Source organism: Ochotona princeps, chromosome 13, assembly GCF_030435755.1.
Source record: "Ochotona princeps isolate mOchPri1 chromosome 13, mOchPri1.hap1, whole genome shotgun sequence".
Classification (NCBI taxonomy): Eukaryota; Metazoa; Chordata; class Mammalia; order Lagomorpha; family Ochotonidae; genus Ochotona; species Ochotona princeps.
In genome coordinates this window covers 13213063-13234156 of record NC_080844.1, presented here as the reverse complement: position 1 = coordinate 13234156, position 21094 = coordinate 13213063, and the positions used below count along the sequence as shown (strand labels likewise).

At 49.6% G+C, this 21094-nt stretch overlaps 1 protein-coding gene across 2 annotated transcripts in view; it reads left to right on the top strand.

Annotated features, from left to right (window-relative positions):
* The first annotated feature begins 701 nt into the window (after positions 1 to 701).
* Positions 702 to 21094, top strand: part of SH2D4B (SH2 domain containing 4B) — a 63465-nt gene continuing 43072 nt past the window's right edge. For both annotated transcript variants that reach the window (XM_058671898.1, XM_036495871.2), the window contains exons 1-2: positions 702 to 1103; positions 20230 to 20389. In XM_058671898.1, coding sequence (XP_058527881.1) covers positions 920 to 1103; positions 20230 to 20389 — 344 coding nt within the window. In that variant the 5' untranslated portion in view covers positions 702 to 919. The remainder of the gene's footprint in view (positions 1104 to 20229; positions 20390 to 21094) is intronic.

The following is a 21094-nucleotide window of genomic DNA, read 5'->3' as shown; positions in this document are numbered from 1 at the left end:
CAAGCGGGAGGCATGAGCCAGCCCTGGCTGGGAAGCTTCTGATCAACATAGAGAGGAAGCGGTTTCTGCTTCTTTCTTGTTGGTGAACTTCAGACATCTGCCACAAACAGTGAGATGGACAGCCATCGTCTGCATGAGCCCCACGAGGCTCAGGCGTGGCTCTAGCGTCTGCTTCCACCTGCTCCTTGAACTTCACCGTGAATCCCTTTGCTTGTTCTCTGTGGATCTCTTTGCTTTTCCTTCCTCTGTGTTGGTACAGGGTTTCAGAGCAGGATTTATAGAAGCGTTGCCTGGCTAATGCCGACAACATACCGGAAAATCAAATTGGCAATGATGAAGAGTGAAGGCCTAAGGAGCCTGGGAGCTGATGCTGGCTCCTCTGGCTGCTGAAATAGGCTCCAAAGGCATGGAGCTAGTGTGCACACCGCCTTCTATTATCTGCATCAGAGAGATCGTTTCTCGGCTGGCCAGGGCCGTGTCATCGATACAACTGGTGTCATCGTTACCTTCCACTAACAGATCACTTGACACCTACTGGCCCATGGAAGGATGAGCCTGGGCAATGCCAAGCTGATCAGCAGCCCTGGGTCCTCCCCAGTGTCCCAGAGCCCCAGGTGAGGCGATGATGCAGATGCTGCTGGGCTATGGTGTCGAGGACTCAACAGAAGGAACTGGATTGCGCCCAGAGGTTGCTGTTCCTTGTAAGGGCCTGGCTGCCAGTTGGATTCCTGCTGCCTGGTGCCCTGGGGTGGAGGAGATGGATTTATTGCCAGCTGGCTGCTGCTAAGGCAGAGTGACCATGCTGCTGCTGCCGCGCACTGAAGCGACCCCAGAGTGAGGAGCCGGGGTAGGGGTCTGCCCTGCCTGGCCCAGTCTCCCTGCCCCCACCCTGGGCTGGCTGCAGGGTGCACTCTGCATCATGCTGCAGCAGATCCTGCGCGACATGTACATTGATCCTGAGCTGCTGGCCGAGCTCAGCGACGTGCAGAAGCACATCCTCTTCTATAAGATGCGACAGGAGCAGTTGAGACGCTGGAGGGAGCGGGAGGCCGCTGAGGCTCTGGCCCAGGCCAAGGGCTTCAGGCCTCCGCGCATCAAGCGAGGTGCGTGGCTGAGGTGGGATTGGGGGGGGGGGTTGCAGTGGGACGGAGGAGAGGCTGCTTGTTTTTCAATACTCCAGGAGGTTGTACATTTTGGCAACCCTGGGCTGGGGGCTTCAGACCTTTGTCCTGTAGGTATTGGGTTCACTGAGCCTGCATTTTTATCTTTAGGGTGGCAGCTGGGTATATCCGGGAACCTTGCCTTGCAAGCTGGCCATACAGGACATGCTTTATAGCATGTGTGGAGGCCCAGGTTCCGGGAAGACATATTTATGGGGCCTGAGAGGTGCTGACGCAGTTGGGATTTCCCTAGTGGGTAAGAGGGCGCAGTCTTGACCTTTACCACTGACTCTGGGCCAGGTGCATTGCAGGCTTGTAGTTCCTGTTTCCAAGGTGAGGAAGGGTGGTTCCCAGCTGGGGCTTGGACTGCACACCACTCCTTGCTCTCATGGGCTTTGCTGTGCCTGAGACCCCATGGGACCTCTGGGAGGAGGGTGTCAGGCAGGGGGTCTGTCTTTCATTGGATTTGTATGCCAAGTCCGATGCCAGTGAAGCCTGAGGACAGGTGCCCCTGTGGTGCAAGGCCATGGATCAGGATGGTTGGGCTGGAAACAGGAGGGCTGCTGAAACTCTTACAGGCCTTGAGGTTGTGCTGGGCCACGACTTGATGAGGAGAATATCTTCGCTTCACGCTTGGCAATATTTGTTTATTTTCTCTCTCTCATTCATTCCATGCTGTCCACCAGAGCAATATGTATCTTTGAATTGCTCAGTTTTTTTCTTTTTCCACATGCATTATTTTAAAGAGTTGTAGAGAGAGGGGGAGAGATGGGTCTTCCATCTGCTGGTTCACTCTTGCAGCCTGGAACTCCCTCTGGGTCTCCCATGTGAGTGCAGGGACCCAAGAGCTTGAGCCATTCATTGTCTGTTGCTTTCCCAGGCGTATTACAGGGAGCTAGAACAGAAGTGGACCAGCCGGGATTCGAACCAGAACTCATATGGAATGCCAGTGTTGCAGGCACCGCAGTACAGGCCCTTAGAGTTTTTAAACTGAGATGAAATCCTTTCCAGGGACTGGGTGGTGTGGCTCCCGGCCTCACTGCTGGCCTGCCCGCTGTTGGGACGTGCTGGCTGTCGTCCCTGGTGTTCACATGTGCAGCTCTTCCTGTTGGGAAGGCTCAGCTGCCTTTATTCTCCTGATAAACACCATCAGGACTGATGCTGCCCCTGGCATTTGGGGGGAATGCTCTTGAAGAGTTCCTCTGTGGTCACCTGGCAAGCAGGACCCAGCCCTGTGCTAGCACACGAACACTGTAGCTGTCATTTGTCATCTGCTCGCCTGGCTCTCCTGATGAACTCAGTGCCTCTGGAGCATGGTGCTGTGCTCCAACCTGGCTGCTCTCTTTGGCCCTCGCACAGGGCAGCACACAGCAATCAATCCCTGTTTTGAACAGCCACAGTAAGATTCTGGAGTGTGTGTGTATGTATGTGTGTGTGTGTGTGTGTGTGTGCAGTTTGTGATTGTGGCAGAATGCCAACGTGGTCGCAGGTGGCTGATGCCAAGGCCGGGCCTTCTTGGCTGAGCTGCATGGCACCTGCATCACTTGGCTGGGAAAACAACAAGCTGCCCTTCCCGCCTCACCTGGGCTGAACCCAGGGGCCTTGCATCATCTGTTTGGGACTCTTCTGAGAGAGGACAGATGGCCTACAGATTTCAGTGCAGAAATATTTATATTTTTGTGTCACACAGTGACACCGGTATTCTCAAGTATAAATCATACATTAAATTCATTTGGTTTTCTGGGGCAGGAGACTTTTCTGGGTGATTCATTTTCTGATTTATATAGATAGCATGGGAAAGAAGGGTCAGAACCTCTTCAGATCTTTGCTGCAGTGTTGCCTTTGGAAGTGTCTGGACAGCACGTGTGTGTGTGTGTGTGTGTGTGTGTGTGTGTGTGCATGTGTGTATGTGTGTCTATGTCCTCGGAGGCCAAGGAGCCTTTGGCCGGAGGGTCCAGGTTACACAGTGCTCCCTCCTGCCCTGAGGTGCTGATGAAAACTTCTAACAGCTCCCCCGCTTTGTAAGCACTCTGTCTGCCAGCTGCCTGCCCTGCCCCTAGTCACTCTTGTCTCTCTGGGGTGTCAAGCCCTTGTTACTGCGCTTCACACCAAGGAAACTGAGGCTCACAGACATGAGTCAGTACTTCCAAGGTCACCCCGCTGCTGAGAAATGCAACCAGGATGCATGTCCTGTGACTTTGACCTTGGGTCTGGACTGAGGTTTTCTCCATTCATTCTTATTTATTTATTTATTTTTGAATTGGAAAGGTAGATTTACAGAGAGGAGCAAGACAGAACAATCTTTCATCTGCTGGCTCATTCTCCCAGTGACTTCAACGGCTGGAGCAGAGCTGATTCAAAGCCAGGAGCCAAGAGCCTCTTCTGGGTCTTGCATGTGGGTGCAGGTCCCAAGGCTTTGGGCTGTCCTTGACTGCTTTCCCAGGCCACAAGCAGGGAGCTGGATGGGAAGTGGAGCAGCCTGGATATGAAATGGTGCCCATATGGGATGCTGGGACTTGAAGATGGAGGATTAATTAATTGAGCCTTCACATTGGCCCCTATTTGTACACTTCTGAACTTGAGACTTCAACTAAATGACAGATCTATGGACATATGAAAAAAAGATAAAAAAAAAAAAAAAAAAAGGATTTTGGCCCGGCATGATAGCCTAGTGGCTAAATCCTTGCCTTGCATGCTACGGATCCTGTATGGGCAACGGTTCATGTCCCGGCTGCTCCACTTCCCTTTCAGCTCCCTGCTTGTGGCCTGGGAAAATAGTAGATGATGGCTCCAAAGCCTTGGGACCCTGCAACTCTGCAACTGCATGGGAGACACAGAAGAAATTCCTAGCTTCTAGCTTCAGATGGGCTCAGTTCTGGCCGTTGCAGCCATTTGGGGAGTGAACCAGCAGATGGAAGGTCTTTCTGTCTCTCCGCTCTGTAAATCTGACTTTCCAATAAAAACAAATAAGTATTTTTTTTTTAAGATTTACTTGCTTATTTGACAGGCAGAGTCACAGAGAAAGAGGAAGAGACAGCCTGAGAGAGAAACCTTCCATCTACTGATTCACTCTTTTAGTGGGCACAATAGCTGGGACTTGGCCAGGCTGAAGCCAGGAGTCTCCCATGTGGGTCCAAGGAAGTACCCAAGCACTTGGGCTGTCTTCTGCTGCCTTTCTAGGCACCTTATCAGGGAGCTGGATAGGGAGTGAATCATTGAGGACTCAAACTGGCACTCATTTGGGATGCCAGCATTGCACCACAATGTCAGCCCTGGTCATGCATCCGTTCATTCATTCACGCACTCTCTCATCCAACAGGACTAAGTCAGTGCTGACTGTGATGAGCTGGGGAAAGCTTGGCTCTCGAGACTGTGGGTAGGCACATCACAGGGAACACAGCTATTGGTGCAGGGCACAAAGCTGAGTGCCAAGGGACCACGTGGTGGTTCAGGGCAGGAGCCTGTGGACAGGGACAGGCTCCCGCGGCTACGTGTTCTCGCTTCTTTCCCTTCATAGGCACCCCCTTTCCCAGTGCCCCTCCTCGTGGTTTGTCCAGGAGGAAGCAGGTACTGCGTCTCTGTTGAGCTATGTGCCAGTCGCTTGAGATCTCCAAGCCGGATGTTACTTAGTTCTGGCTAGTTTGGAATGCCATGGTGCCTTTCCTGCCAGTCTTCCCTGGTCCTGCTTGGCAGCAGAGGGTTCCTCTTTCACCCTCTCTTCTGGGAACATGTCCCAGCTCCTAGCAGGCCTGACCTCACTATCCCTGTAGCTCACATAACACTCCCAGAACATTGTTGGACAGAGGTATGCCCTGGTGCTGGAAGCCTGAAAGATCTCAAGGTGTCCCTGGGGAGACTGGGTCCTTCTAGTTGGTGGTGGCCCAAGACATTATTGCTCTGGGGCAGAGGGAGCGGGTGGGCATGCCATTGGGAGCCTAGGAGTCAGCTGGATGAAAGTCTAGGGGGTACTGTGAAAGCACAGAGGTTCTTCCATTGTCCGCTTATGTGGAAAACACAGCCCTCGGGAGGTTTCTCATTTACCTTCACATTACCATTCCCATCGTACTGCTGGCAGGTGCTTTTGCCCAGTGGGGAGCTGCATTGTGAAGCATCTCAAAGATTCAGGCCAAGCTCCTCCAGCATTGGCATGGCCTGCACAGGACCCTCTGCCTTAGTCCACTCTTGGCCACTGTGTAACCCTCAACCCTGTATTAGGAAACTAGAAGACCTTGTGAGGGTCTTCTGGGCTTATTTAGTCATTCCGGAATTCTAGGGGGAAGATTAGCCAATTGAGTCATCATGCCAGGCCTTGTGTTTCAGTGTTAAATCACGGTGGCTGCCCTGAGGGAAAACATGCGATGAAGTCTGTTTCCCTGGGCACCTAGCCAGTAACCATGGCGACCTTGCCAGCTGGGCCTTGTGCTCTCCTGTCCTCAGTGTGCTCCCTTTCCAGGCATGGAATTCCCAATTGTCAGCACTAGGGCACAGGAACCTGGAACCTGTCTGCAGACATTCCCAGTGTTGGCATGTTCTCAGGGGTCCCCCAGCCTCGCTCTCGTCCCCTGCAACTCCCTTCAGGACACAGCAGCTAAATGCTCTGGACACATGCTGAGCTCATGCAGCCCCTTGCCCTGGGGGCCTACCTGTGGATGCCCAATACACACTTTGCCCTATGATCCGCTGTTGCCCCCTACCCCTCACAGGCTGCTTTCTAGGTGACAGTACCTTCTCAGCGGAATCTGGAGCCAGCATGTCTCTGGCTGCCCCTCTCAGTGAACTCTACCCTGCTCTGCTCTCCCAACCCCCAGCTAACTGCCCTTCCTGGCACTCCCTGTATCAGAAAATACCTCTTTGTTTTATTGTGGCAAAGTATACAGAAGGTACAATTTACCACTTAAACCGTTGTGCAGGCTATAATTCAGTGTAGTGATGTTTAGCACCTTCAAAACGCTGTCAACAGGCAACATTCTCCTGAACAATCTTCCTCACCCTAAAGGGAAACATGGGTCCTGTCTCCTTCTCCCATCAGGCCCAGGAATCTCTTGATCTCTCCTCCTCTCCCCTCCTTTTCTCCTCCCCTTCCCTTCCCTCTCCTCCACTGTCTTTTCTTTCTTTGACCTGTTTTGTTTGAAAGGCAGAATGTCAGACAGAGGGAGGGAGTCACACACACACACACACACTCACACACACACACACACACTCACACACATCTTCTCAGCCACTGCTTCATTTCCCAAATGGCTGTAGTTGGCCACGTCAAGACTAGAAAGGACCCTGGAACTCCAGCCAGGTCTTTCGTGTGGATGACACAGGTGCAAGCATGTGGGCCATGTTCCACTGCTTTCTCAAGTTAAGAGGGAGCTGGATCAGAAGTGGAGCAGCCAGCACTGGATACGAGGTGGTGGTTATTTCACAGCACTTACCTTCTCCCACTCATCTTTGTCATCCATGATTTTGCTTTAGCTCTTCTCCCCTGTACCACCCCTTCGTCTGCCATCCTCCAATATACTATTTGTTTGCTTATGGTTTGTTTTCTCCATTGGTCTGAAAGCACCAGAAAACGGTGAGCGTGGCTTACATTGTTCAACCTTCTATTGCAGAATTTGCCTTGTCTCAGTAGAACAGGGAAGGCCTACTGGGATGATGGGGTGCATGTGTAAGATCCTTGCTGTGTGGGATGCATCACAGGGACCTGCTAAACACAGATGTGGAAGGATTTCAGTTTATGAGTGTGTGTCTGTGTGCTACACGACTTGACTCCCCTCCCCTAGACTTTGAACGTGGCCAGTAGAAGTGTAAGAGAATGCACAATGCGTGTGTGCTTTGGGATTAGTTGCAGAAGCTGATACACGCTGCTATAATAAGTGAGTCATGACCATGTGGTCACCTCTTTACTCATGCTCATAGCTCATTTCATTTTCTTTGCTTCGGTTAGGCTTTTGACTTGATCACTACTGCTTTTTCACTTTGTCTTAACTGGGAAATCTGCTGCAGCTTTCTTAGCCTTTTGTTGACATTTTGTTTTAAGAGACTGTAGGAAAATGCTAATAGCGCATGTCATTTAAAGTTTATTTTGGTAAATGTACTCAACCCCACACTATCTGTCTTTATCAGGAATGAAGTCTGGTCTATTGAAGGTGAGAAACATAAGCCTATTTTTATTTTTTCTGTGATTTTTTGTTGGTATAATCAAAAAGACATTAGATCATACTTTATTTAAAAATTATATGTTTCTTTATTTGAAAGAGTTATAGAAAGGAGGAAGGGAGGAGAGACAGAGATCTTCCATTCACTGGTTTACTCCCAAAATGGCTGGTTCAAACCCAGAAATCTGGAGCTTCTTTTGGGTCTCCCATGTACGGTCAAGGGGTCCATGCACTTGGCCGGTCTTCTGCCACTTTCCCAAGCACTTTAGTAGGGAGCTGGATTGGGAAGTGGAGCATCCCATACTGGTGTCTATGTGGGGTGGTGGTGCCACAGGGAGAAGATTAGCTTGCAATGCTACTACTGTGCCAGCCCTGTTAGATTGAACTTTAGATTACTTTTGGTGACCCGACTTATTTCCTCTTTTTAAAAAATTATTTTGGGCCCGGCGGCGTGGCCTAGCGGCTAAAGTCCTCGCCTTGAAAGCCCCGGGATCCCATATGGGTGCCGGTTCTAATCCCGGCAGCTCCACTTCCCATCCAGCTCCCTGCTTGTGGCCTGGGAAAGCAGTTGAGGACGACCCAATGCATTGGGACACTGCACCCATGTGGGAGACCCGGAAGAGGTTCCTGGTTCCCAGCATCGGATTGGCGTGCATCGGCCCATTGCGGCTCACTTGGGGAGTGAATCATCGGACGGAAGATCTTCCTCTCTGTCTCTCCTCCTCTGTGTATATCTGACTGTAATAAAATGAATAAATCTTTTTAAAAAATTATTTTTATTTTTAATGATTTTTACATAGTTGATTAGGGTGATTAGGGTCAAGGACTACAGGAAGGTGGGTGAGACCATCATTTCCACATTCTTTTTTCCTTCCTATATTTGGTGGAAGGGAAGAGATAAGGGGAGAAACCACACCCAGCCTCCCAGGTACCTCTGCACCTTGGGATGGAGGACAGCCACTCGACACCACCCCAGGGTCCCCGTTATGGGGCATGCTCTGAGGGTCATACTCAGGAGATTTTGATAGTTCAACAGTTCTGAATTGCTGCTGATCTCACCACTCCAATCATGATGAAATCTCTGCAGAATCTACTGGCTGACATAGTCCACCTTAGAGTTTCCATTAGCCCAAATTTTCACTGCCAACACATGTTTCGGGTAGTTGATCCATTTGTTCTGTCCTCTGTCTTCTGTTGTGGTACCAGGTATCCTCTGCAGACTCCAATGTACTGCCATATCCTCCATGTGCACCTGGATATGCTGTCCACTGCTCCGTCTGAGCCACTGAGGAGGCCCAGCTCTGACACATACTCTCCACGGTCAGACCATGGAATGTGTAGTTCTCTCCATGGTTGGGGTTCTGAGTCAAGCAATTCAGTTGAGGGGGAATCCCCAAGGAAACTTCATCTGAGGTTATTCTTTTGTGTGCATGCCAATACAGGGTCTGGCTGGCACACTCAGCCCCCCAGTCTGCTTATGCACATACTGGTGGTTTCAATTGCTGGGTCAGTTCTGTCTCCAGCCCTGTCTTCTATGCAAACCAATTTATGTTGCAGCCCAGCCCGATCTTGCCCACCACACACTCGGCCCTCACACAAACCAGTGGGAGCTGCAGCCTAGTTGGAGTGACTTGCAATAACCCCCACCAGGCCTGCCCACTGCTGTGGTTCCTGTGCTTGCCACTATGTACAGCAGACTGGTTCTGTCTGTCCCACATCCCATTCAGCTCTCATACATGTCAATGGGCATTGAAGACTAGTTCAACCCAACCAGCTCCATTATCCAGTCCACACATGTGCTGGCATGTGCCACTGTCTGTCTAGCCATGCCTGTCCCAGTCCTGGTTCTCATGCTCACCAGTGGGAGTTGCAACCCAAGAGGGAAGTGCCCACAGTTTCCCTACTGGGCCCACTCCTACTCCTGGATCTTGCATCTCCAGGTGGTTCTGCTGTTTAACTTGACAGAATTTGCCCCTGGTGCCAGCCTCTGCCAGCTGATGCTGTGGCTAAAAAACAAAACAAACAAACAAACAAACAAACAAAAAACACCAAAAAAACAACAAAACAAAAACAAAACCCAAACCACATCCACACTGGCTTATGCATGCACCAGAAGTAACAGTCATCCCAGCCTAGCTTTTCCCTGATCTAGCTCACATGAAGCCAACAGATGTTATAGCCCTGTTGGGCCTGGTTTGCCCCCAATCCCAGTTCTTACTTTCACCAGTTGAAATGGTGGCCCAGCAGGGGAGCCCCATACAGTCCCCTACTGAGTTCACTCCCTTCCCACCTGGGTCTCAAGTGTATTGGTTGGGTTCTGTGGCCCAGTCTGGCATGGCCCACCTCTCCTTGGCATTTGGGAGTGGGTGTTGTAGCTTGGCTGGACCCAGCCCACCCCCAGCTCCAGCTCATGCTGGTGAGGGGTACAACCTAGCCCAGCCCAACTGACCCCCAGTCTTGGCCCTCATATGAACTGGCTTGTGTTGTGGCCCAATCTGGCCTGATCCGCACTCCATTCTGGTTCTCGGATTTGCCAGCAGGGGATATGAACTAGCCCAGCCTAGTTCACCCCCACCTGTGCCAAATGTATGCCGGTAGGTGCCATTATCTGGCCTGGTCTGGACTGCTCCCTACCGTGGTTCTTACGCTCACCTGCAGCGACCATGTTCTGACAAAGGAGTTCCCCAAGCTCCTCCATCTGAACCTCTCCAAATGTCAGATCTCACACACACCAGTGAGTCCATGGCCTAGCCATACTTAGTCTACCTTCTGTCCTACTAGGAACAGTGGCCTTTCCTGACTGGCCTTCAACCCATTCCGGTTCTTACTGTTGGATGTTTCAGCCCAGCCAAGCCTGGTGCACATCCAGACACAGCTCAGACATGGCTTAGGGACAAAGACCTAGCCCATCCCATCCTACACCTACCCTGTGGGTGCTGGAGTCTGGCCCAGTCTGGCACACCCGACCCAGTCCCAGTCTACGCTTGTGCTGAGGGAGACTGCAGCCATGTCCAGACCAGATCGCAGTCCTGACTCTGGTCCTTGCACTCACTAGTGGGAATCACAACACAGTGAGGGTGTTCCTTTTGTTCCCCAACCACACCTGCTTCCAGCCATAGATCTTGCAAGTGCCAGTGGTTGCTCTGATCCAGCTTGACTTAGTCCATTCCCTGTCTTGGCCTTTGCCTTTGAATGCTGTAGCTTGGCCTGACCCGGCCTGTCCCAGTCCCTGCTCTTGTTGGTGAGTGATGCAAGCTAGCCCTGTTCAGTCTGCTCTCATTTCTGGCTCATGTAAACTGGTAGGTGTGATAGCGCAGTCTGGCATGACCTGTGCTCCAGCCTGGTTTCTGCACTTGCTGGTAAGCTAAGGTTTGCTTGGCTCTGCCTCATCTGCCCCCTTCCAAAAGTAACCCACACATTTGTTAACAGTTAGAGCTACCTTGCTCACCATGCCTGACCCCCAGGCCTGGATCATGTACTCACCAGTGAGAGCTGGGAACCACTAGGGGAGTTTCCCAAGTTCTCTGACTTGGCCCACTCCCAGACCCAGATCTCACACGTGCCAGCAGATCCTAGACCCTTGCCTGACATAGTCTTTATCTTGGCCTTGTATAAACTGGTGAATGTTGCAACTCAGCCTGCCCCATTCTCTGTTTTAGGATGCACCTGTGGGTGCCGCAGCCTGGACCTGCCCAGACTGTTATCGGTCCCTGTACCCGTGAATGTTGACAGGTTTCATGGTCATATCTAGCTCATCCCATCACCACCCCAACTTATGAGCTAACCAGTGAGACTTGTATTTCCACAAGGTTGGGTCCACATATCTCCCACAGAATCTACTCCCAGACCTGTTCTCTCATGTGCTGGTTAGTGTCATGACCCTGCCTAATGTGACCTGTGACCTGTCCCCTGTTCAACGTTCATTCAGATGTTGGGATCTAGCCCTACTAGACAGGCCCCCAAGTCTAGCTTTCACGTGAACTTGTTGGCATGTGTGGTCAGCAATGTCCCATGCTAACAAGCCCTACTCAGGACTCCCTTGTGAGCTGGTGCATCAGTCTGACCCATACAGATCTTCTGGTTTCTCTCCTCCAAACCACCACCAGGCCTCAGTCCCCTCACTGGCCTGCAAGTACAGTGGCTCTGTTGCGGGGTGTCCCTCAGTATTCATTTCTCACCCACCATACACGTCCTTATGCATGGATATCCCTAGGCAATAATTCCACACCCCCAAGACCCCAGGGCTTGTCACCAGGTGGTCATCAGGCAAACCCTGGTGCTGTTGGTACTCTGGCTGCCTACAAGCTCGGGACTTGCCCACCACCTAGCATTGGTGGATGGGGAGCTAGGATCCCTAGCAGGAAGCCTGGCCATGGATTCCCCCAGCCACAGCCATGTGGCTACCGCACCTCTGCCCAGACTTACCTGGACTCTCCCCACCAACATGGCAGTGGCAGGCCTTATTTCCTCTTCAAACATGTATTTTCTGTGCTTGTTGTTGGCCTTTTATGACCCAATAATAACAGTAATTACTTGGACATGAGCTTTATTTTGTACTGGTTTCATGGCACTTCATGTTGTATTTTCCCTTTGAAGGGAAAATGAGAACTATTCTATTTCCTTTTTGTCCTATTGTACGAGTGATTTGGCCTGTGTACTCTCATTGTTAGGATCCCCAGCCGGCCCCTCTGAAGTCATCAAGTGCCATGGGAAATTTACGTGGGAAGCTGTCTTCCCATTCTGGCTGCCCTAGTGTGTCAGGACACTGCTGAGTTTTTATACCCCTTCTTGACTTTTCCTGTTTACTTCCAATAGCTGTTGAGTAGCTTTGCTCAGCACCTGGGGGGCAAGAGTGCATAATCCCACTGAGATATGTGGGGTGTGGATACCCCTGGTTTTTGGACCGTAGCTTTTTTTTCCTTTATTTTTGATGGACCGTAGCTTTTTTCTGCTGTTTCTCATAGCCTCCTTTTTTGTGCACTTAGGGACACTGCTTCTAAGATAGTCCCTGGGGGCAGGAGTTAGAGAGATGACCCAGGCCCTGTATTCTTTATGTTAAGAGAGTGTTTCATGGAGTAGTTCTCTGGAGGAACTGTTGGAGGTTTCTCAGACAATCCATGTGAGGAGAAGAGAAAAGGAGCCATTCTTGGGGTAGGAGTGGGCCCAGGAGGCCGAAGTCCTCCGGGTCAGGGCCCAGTGGAAGCACCAGGAGGACAAGCTTTGAAGAGGGCTCTGAAGGGAGGAGGGAATCAGGAACTCTGCCTCTAAGGTCATACAGGGCTCTGCAACTGACCTCAGAGAGGCGACCTGGCCCCACCACCGCCTTGAGGCAGGCGCCTTTGCAGCTATGGTGGTTAGCTGGAAGGAGGCAGACCCTGCTTCTTCTTCCAGACTTCTGCACCCAAAGGGTTCAAGGATGAGAAATGCTAATGCCACAGGTTATTTTCGCAGTTGGATTGATGCCTGTACTATGGTGTTTGCAACCAGGCCACCTGGATTTTCACCGTGGTTCTACAGGGGTGATGCTAGAGAATCACTTGTGCAGTGGGAATAGCGAGTCTTCATCAGAAAGTTCGTTCAGCAAGTGGGAGAACTTCCACCACCAAGCAGAAAACTAAGAACCAAGTCTTACTCATCTGCTTGCTTTCCTGGTCCTGGAGGCAGGTCCCCTCAGAATTGGCTCAAGCTTCTTCCTGGGTGTTCTGTCCCTCGCTGTCACCACTTTGACAGATCTGTTATCTATCTATCTATCTATCTATCTATCTATCTATCTATCTATCTATCTATCTATGGCAGATATGTATAGAGAAAATAAGATATATATATATCTATATATATAGATATATATAGATATATAGATATAGATAGATAGAGAGAGATCGTCCATTCACTGATTCACTCCCCGAATGGCCTAAATCAGAGCTGAGCTGATCTGAAGCCAGGAGTTAGGAGCCAGGAGCTTCCTCTGGATCTCCCACATGGGTGTAGGGGGCCTAAGAATTTGCATCATCCTCTGCTGCTTTCCCAAGCCATTAGCAGGGAGCTGGATCGGAAGTGGAGCAGCTGGGACTAGAACCAGTGTCCATGTGGGATGCCAGTGCTGCAGGCAGAAGAGTAGTTTGCTATGCCATCATGCTGGTTCCTACACATTTACTTTTACACTTGAAGATAAATGGGAGGAAATTCAATTATTCCAATAAAAGACACATCTTGTTCTTTAGAATGCTGGTCAACTTCTCCTTGGATGAAGTACAGAGATGACTTTAGGGTGGTGACTTTAATAAGTGGAGTAGTCCACAGGAAAGTGCTGGCAGCTGGATGTGTGATCTATGGCCTGTGACTGTGTGTTTGGGTGGCAGGCTCCTCCTTGACACGGCAGCAGGGGCTGAGACTGGGAACCTCTGAATGGTTCATATGGGTGGGATTGCTCTGTGTGCTGCTCTGTGTGCTGCTGAGAGTCTGCGGCATGGAAAGAGAAGCCAAGGGCTAGACCTCTGTACTCCAGGGCTGTGAGCCCCTGGATGTGCCCACGGTACAGCAGGTGCTGCACTTGTGCCCCAAGGGCTAGACCTCTGTAATCCAGGGCTGTGAGACCCTGGATGTGCCCACAGTATAGCAGGTGTTACACTTGTGCCCTTGGAATGCATGGGGGCTTCCCTTTCTGTGTTTCCCAGTGGAGCTGGCTCAACCTCACTGAGCTGGTCACTCTAGCCCTACAGCTTGGACCTTCTAACCCACTTCCCTCCGTGGCAGAAATTAAGCAAGTCCTGGGAGCCCACCCTGTACTTACAGTGTGGCCTGAAGGCTTCTGCCTCCTGCCCAGCCTGCTGCCTCCTGGGCTCAGTGGTATGGTTCTAAAGAGCTTTTAATCAATGCGTCCCTGGTGTGGTATTGTAGCACGTCAGTTCAGTGACTGCATGTTGTTTTAGGGTGCTTGGCATCTGGACCTGGCTGTACTTCCAATCTAGATCCCGCTGAGGCACAGGAGGTGGAATAGGATGGTTTAACTGGTTGGGTTCCTGACTCCCAAATGGCGTTCTTGGCTTTTGATTTCATCCTGGCCCAGCTGAGGCATTTAGGAAGCGAAACAGCAAATAGAAGATCTTTTTTGTAAATCTTTTTTCTCTGTCACTTTTTTATAAAATAGATTTGCAAAAATAAAAGATACTTTATAGGCTTGTAGGCAATATTATGGGACAAACAAGGGTTGGGGCCCAGACTCAGAAGGGAATAGTAGCAACAGGAAGCTGTCATTCCCTCTACCCAGAGGCAAGGGGAGTATATTAGTCAACTGTTCTATGTTGTAACTAAACTACCCGAGAAAGCCACTGAGAAAGGGGTAAGATGATTTCAGCTTATAGTTTGGGAGTTCACAAAGTAAGATCAGGGGTTGGCAAGCCTGGAGGATGGCTGAGGGGTGATCACATGGCAGGCCAGCTTGTGGAGAGAGACAGGAAGCACCCTCGGCTTCTAGAATCCACTGTGGAGAGAACTACCTTCCAAGGACAAACTGCTAGTGAGATAAAGGTCTCCCACTGGGGATCCACCTCCCAGATGACGTCATTAGATCAAATCTCTGCCCTTAATCCATCAACCATCAACATTACATCATTAGCTGTCAACTCAAGACTTTGGCATTTGAACTTTTGCATGACTTTGGGGAGGCAAATTATATATTCAAATCACAACAGAAAGACATAGAGCTACTTTGGGCACAGCATGATAGCCTTGTGGCTAAATCCTCGCTTTGCAAGCACTGGGATCCCATATGGGCACCGGTTCATATCCTGGCTGTTCCACTTCCCCTCCAGTTCCCTGCTTGTGGCCTGGGAAAGCAGTGGAGGACAACCCAAAGCCTTGGGACCATGTACCCATGTTGGAGACCTGGTAGAAGCTCCTGGCTTCAGATCAGCTCAGCTCTGACTGTTGTGGCCACTTGGGGAGTGAACCAGCAGATGAAGGATCTTTGTCTCTCCTTTTCTCTGTATATTTGCTTTTCCAATAAAAATAAATAAATCTTAAAAAAAAAATAGAAATAGAACTACTGTAAAAAAATTTTACTGTTTTAAAAAAGATTTATTTGAAAGCTGAAGTTACAGAGAAGGAGAGAGATCTTGCATTCTCTGGTTCACTCCCCAAATGGTTGCAACTTGGTGGGGCTGGGCCAGGCAGAAGTCAGGAGCTAGGAACTCCAACTGAATCCCCCACATGGGCCATCTGCTGCTGTTGCTGCTGCTTTTCCAGGCTGTTAGCAGGGAGCTGGATCAGAAGTGGAGCAGCCGTGACTCAAACATGAGGTCATATATAGGATGAAGGTGTCATAGATAGTGACTTAATTGATTGCACTGTAGCACCGACTCCATTCTGTTTTTAGGAAAAATTTTACTGACTTATTTGAAAGGCACACTCTTTCTCTCTCTCTTTCTCTCTCTCTCTCTCTATATATATATACACACATATTCTATATATGTCTTTATCTCTCTATACATGTATATATATATATGTGTGTGTTGTTTATGGTATGTATATGTGTATATGTGTGTGTGTGCATGTGTGTGTGTGTGTGTGTGTGTGTGTGTGTGTGTGTGTGAGTAGGATCTATCCATGGTTTGTTATGGCCACAATAGCTGGGTTTGGGTCAGGCCAAAACCATGAGCCAGAACTCCACGTGGGTCTCCCGCAGGGGTGGACCTAAGTACCTGGGCCATCATCTGCTGCTTCCCAGCAGGTTCATCAACAGGGAGGCAAATGGGAAGCAGTAGCCAGCACTCTGATATGAATGGCTGCACACAACACCTGCCTCCAAACATTGCTTTCTCATGGCTCAGAGGCTGGAATTCTGAGCTCAGTTGGCTAACATGGTTGGACTGTGGTGGGGACCATCTTCTGGGTCTCTGAGACTAACTTCTCTCTGCAAAAGTAGCTCCTTGGAGAAAGACAACCAGCTGATTTTCTCTGGGGCACTGAATCCATTCACAGAGGCTCCACCCTCCCACAGGACATACCTTCTAATACCCACAAGCTAGGTTGGGATTGGAATAAATGAATTTTGGGGTGACACTGCATTTAGAGCATCACAGGGTGGGACAGTTTAGAGAAAAGAAGCCTGTGTTTGGGGTCTCACATCTGGCCAGTGATCCAGGGTCCAGCAGGGGATTTGTGCTGCAGTCCAGACCTTTCCTCCTCTTTCTCCTGTTCTCTGTATTTTCCTCAGCTGTGGCCAAGGCCCAGGGGCTATCTGAGGTCTGTGTTTCATTCAAGCCTTTGGAGAAAGAGGCTCCTCTCCAGCTTTGTTTCACAGCCCCTGCTGGGAAATGCTGGGCAGAGCTACCTAGGGTTTATTTCTCTCCCCTGGTCTCAGGGCGTGCCATCTCTTCATATTTCTCCTTCCAGCTCCCAGTATGGCTGGTTGTAATATGACCCCAGCTCAGAGGAGCTGGGCTTAGGTAACAGCTCTGCTAGCTCCTGGAGGAACCAGCATTACTGCTTTCTAGGGTTTTCTCATATAAGATTGAGCAACGCTTTTTATGGTTTTTCCATTTGGAAATGGACTTTGCATTAGACTCTGGGGTCTAAATTCTTTGGGGTTCTTTTTTACTATTTCAGCTATTTTGCCTAAGTCCTTCCAAAATTTCATTACTTCAGGCCTCAAGAATCATCCATGTCTAAAGCCTATCTTATTTTCTGGCCACTGTGGTTGGGTTCTCATACCTAGACCCCGTGGGAAAAAAATTTTTTTTAAGCTGAGTAGAATTTCATGTCACATTTTTCTTATCCATGGGTCATGTTGATTGTATATCTCAGCAATTCTGCATAATGCTGCAACTAACAAGGCATGCGCACATCTCTTCAACATATAGATGTCATTTCCTTTGTGTAAGTGCCCAGCAGTGAGATTGCTGGATTCTAGCATGCTTCTATTTTTAAGTTCTTGAGAAACTTCTATACCTTTTTCTGTAACGGCTGAACTCATTTGCATTCACACCCACAGCATGCTGGGCTCCCTGCTCTTCCTTATCCTGGTTCTTGACTTCTGATCGGTATAGCTCCAGCTGTTGTGGTTACTTGGGGAGCAAATCAACAGATGGGAGGATCTTCCTCTCTGTCTCTCCTCCTCTTTGTTATCTGACTTTCCAATAAAGATAAATAAGTCTTTAAAAAACAATAAAATTGTGCATATTTGGGGAGGTAGTGTTACATTCGTCATGTGCTGTGTTTTCCTGTTTTCTCGTAAAGGCAGAGTGTGTATTAGTCAGTTTTTTTATGCTATGAGATAGTGGAGGTCACTCACTTTTTAAAGAGACAAGGTTTATTTAGCTCACAGGGGCCTGGGGCTCCTGGTCCAGTACACTGAGCCCACCTGTGTGGTGGGGGCTGGGACCATGAGTCCTGGGGATGAGGGATCCGGCATGGCCCAAGTCACCTGGTTCAGGTCCATGAGCCCACCTAGGAGAACTGGTCCTCCTCACTGCAGAGGATGGAGTGCTGGACAGCAGACCATAGTGTACATGGAGGACATGTTAGCTCATTGCAGCCTACAGAAAACATCTGGTACCATGGCAGAGAATGGAGAACAGAATATACACCAGCCAAAAATGATAGCAAATATCCAGGCGATTGGAGACTATAAGGTCGATGGTGTCAGCCAACGGACATTGGAAGGGATTGCTCATCCATAGATCGGTGAGATCAACAGCATTTTGAAACTATTGCATCTACGTGGGCAGAACCTTCAGAACATGTGCCAATGTGACCCTGGATTGATATTGGGTGGCCTTTCTCCATCCTTGGGTAGGAACTGGGATGGTTGGGAAGCTGGGTATCACCTATCCCCTTTTCTCTCCCCCTTGCCCTAGAAATGGGAAGAAATAGAAAGCTTGGAAATAATGACCATACGCATTTCTCCCTAATCCTAGATCCTTCTCACCCTGATTGACTATGTAAACATCATCTAAAATAAAAAAGAGTGGGCCCAGCGGCGTGGCCTAGCGGCTAAAGTCCTCGCCTTGAAAGCCCAGGGATCCCATATGGGTGCCGGTTCTAATCCCGGCAGCTCCACTTCCCATCCAGCTCCCTGCTTGTGGCCTGGGAAAGTAGTTGAGGACGGCCCAAGGCTTTGGGACCCTGCACCCGCGTGGGAGACCTGGAAGAGGTTCCAGGTTCCCGGCTTCGGATCGGTGCAGCACCGGCCGTTGTGGCTCACTTGGGGAGTGAAACAACGGATGGAAGATCTTCCGCTCTGTCTCTCCTCCTCTCTGTATATCCGGCTTTCCAATAATAATAAAATCTTTAAAAAAAAAAAAAAGAGGGGGTGGGCCCATGGGTGTGGCCTGTGGTGATGGAGTTTCTGCTGGTAGAATCCCAAGATGGCACTGAGCATCATACTGCAAGAGCTGGGGGCACATAGTTATCTCTCTGCCTTCATAGAGTTAGCAGGTTTCAATCTTGAGGGGGACCCCCCCCCCCAGTGATCTAATCTGATTGAGTTATACTCAAAGTCCGGGATAGTAGACATCATAAGTGGGCTGAATTTTCACTTCCTCAAGAACCATTAACTGAAGACTTTGGGGGACGTGGGGTGGAAGATCTGTTCTCTATTATCTTATCTTTTAAATCAGAAAATAAATATTTTAAAATTTTATTGGATTTGTTTATACAAAGATTTAAAAAAATCCCATCTCTTGCAATTTGTGTCCTGGAAGAAGTGGAAAAGGATTTTTTTGAACCTCCTAAGCTCCATTCTGTATTCTCTCTTATTCATTTTCATTTTACTTGCGAAGAGTTCAATTTTGTTCTTAAAACTTTTTGGGGGGTTGTTGTTTGTTTATTTGGAAGGCAAAGAGGCGCGCGTGCGCGCACACACACACACACACAGACAGAACCCCATTAGCTAGGTCACTCCCTAGTGCCTGCAATGGCTGGAGGAGACAAAGCTGGTAGCCAGGAACTCAGTCCAGGTCACTTGAGCCACGTTATCTGCAGCCACGTTATCTGCAGGAAGCTGGAGTCAATCCAAAGCTGAGGATTGAGCGCAGGAACTACCCTGGGATGTGGCCATTTCAACCAGTATTTTAACCTCCAGATCAAATGCCTACCCCAAATTCTTTGTTGAACTCATTTCTTTCTCCTTACTCTTTATCAAATGCAGTCATTAGCAGCCAACACACACTCTTAACACATCGTTTCCAACTATTTTCCTTGGAGAGCTGCTGTGTGAGTTATGGAATGTGGCAGTTTCGCCCAGGGCTTTGCTCCTGTGTGACTCAGCTTTCCTGCCGTTGAGTCCCCTGAACTTCACTCACTGGAAGGCTAAGGCACAGGATGTTGCTCGTTAGTTCCTGTTTTAGCAGCTCCTCATTTCAGACAGGCCTCCACATCCATGGTTGTGGTCCTCAATGGAATCTGTGGCCAGAGGCAAATTGAGAAATCTCAGAGACTGAATGTAACACAGGTGCATCCTTTGCTCATGTTACAGGCTGATGTAGGTCACACAGCTTCATAGCACAATGCCCCAATCTCCTATTCTGCTTCCAGCAGCCCCTGCGAGGAAGAGCCCAGTGGGGATTCCCCAGCTCCTAACTGCCTGGACCTTGGAGTGTTGTGGTCGCATCCTTCAGACTATTGCATGCTACTCTCTGCTGGGGAGCTCTGGAGAGCTTGGTTCCAGACATCAGCTCTTCCCTTGCCCATCAGCTGCAGGAGCCTGGCTTGGCTCTTGTGTTGTTCCTTAGAGGGAGACAGAGGGGTGGGGTACTGTGGGCCAGCCCGCTGCCCATGTCCCTCCAGAGACCTTTGTATGGAGCAATGGCATTGTGCAGAGGGGCGTGATGGTTGTGTGCGTCGGCCAACTGAGGTCATCCTTTGCTAAGGGAACTCAAACCTACTGCTTTTCCCTTCTCTGTTCTCTTCCCCTTGTGAGGCAGCGAGCGGCAAGCACATCCAGTGGCTCCTGGGTGCCGATGGCGAAGTCTGGGTCTGGATCATGGGAGAAGGCCCTGGAGACAAGCCCTATGAGGACATCTCTGAGGAGCTGATTGCTGAGAGGGCGCGGCTGCAGGCCCAGAGGGAGGCTGAGGAGCTCTGGTGAGAGTGTTCAGGCCTGCTGGCTGGGTGCACACTGCTGACAATTGGCTTTGGGTGGGAGGAGGTGCCTCTGGTCAGCTGGTTGTTTGAACTCTGTTGACAACAGTTGACCAAAGCAGAATGCTACATCAGAGAAATGGTGTGGGTTCAAATCTTGATACCACCAATTGGAAGTTAACTGGCCCGTGGCCTCAGGATTCCCATCTGTAGTGTGGGTGTCACCCTTTATATAGGAATTCAGGTTGCACTCACTGAGATGACACGTACGCCTTGCTTTTGTTCTTACTGGGAGTGAACAGTAGTTGGGATTCTCTCTCATCATTAACTTTTCCCTCTTCGTGTTACCTACATTTTTTTCATGCATATTGAGTCCTGGGTGACAGTTGGTGTCATAATTTAATTTTTTTGGTCCAAATTTGGAAGTCCATGTGAGGTTGAGTTGAACTTGACCCATCCATCTTTAATGTCAGTGCTTCAACTGTAAAATTGTGAAATCAAACAATACTGAAAATGAAAGAGGACAGATCATGGACAAAGCTACAATTGTCTCCTCAGCCAGCCATGGGGAGCATTTAGATGACTCATGTTCTGCTCACTCCCTGACATATGGATTAAAATACACTCCCACTGCCATGTAAGACAACGATATGGCATTTTACTGCGTGAGAGACACAATTCACTGATGCTATTATGGTGAGTTTTACC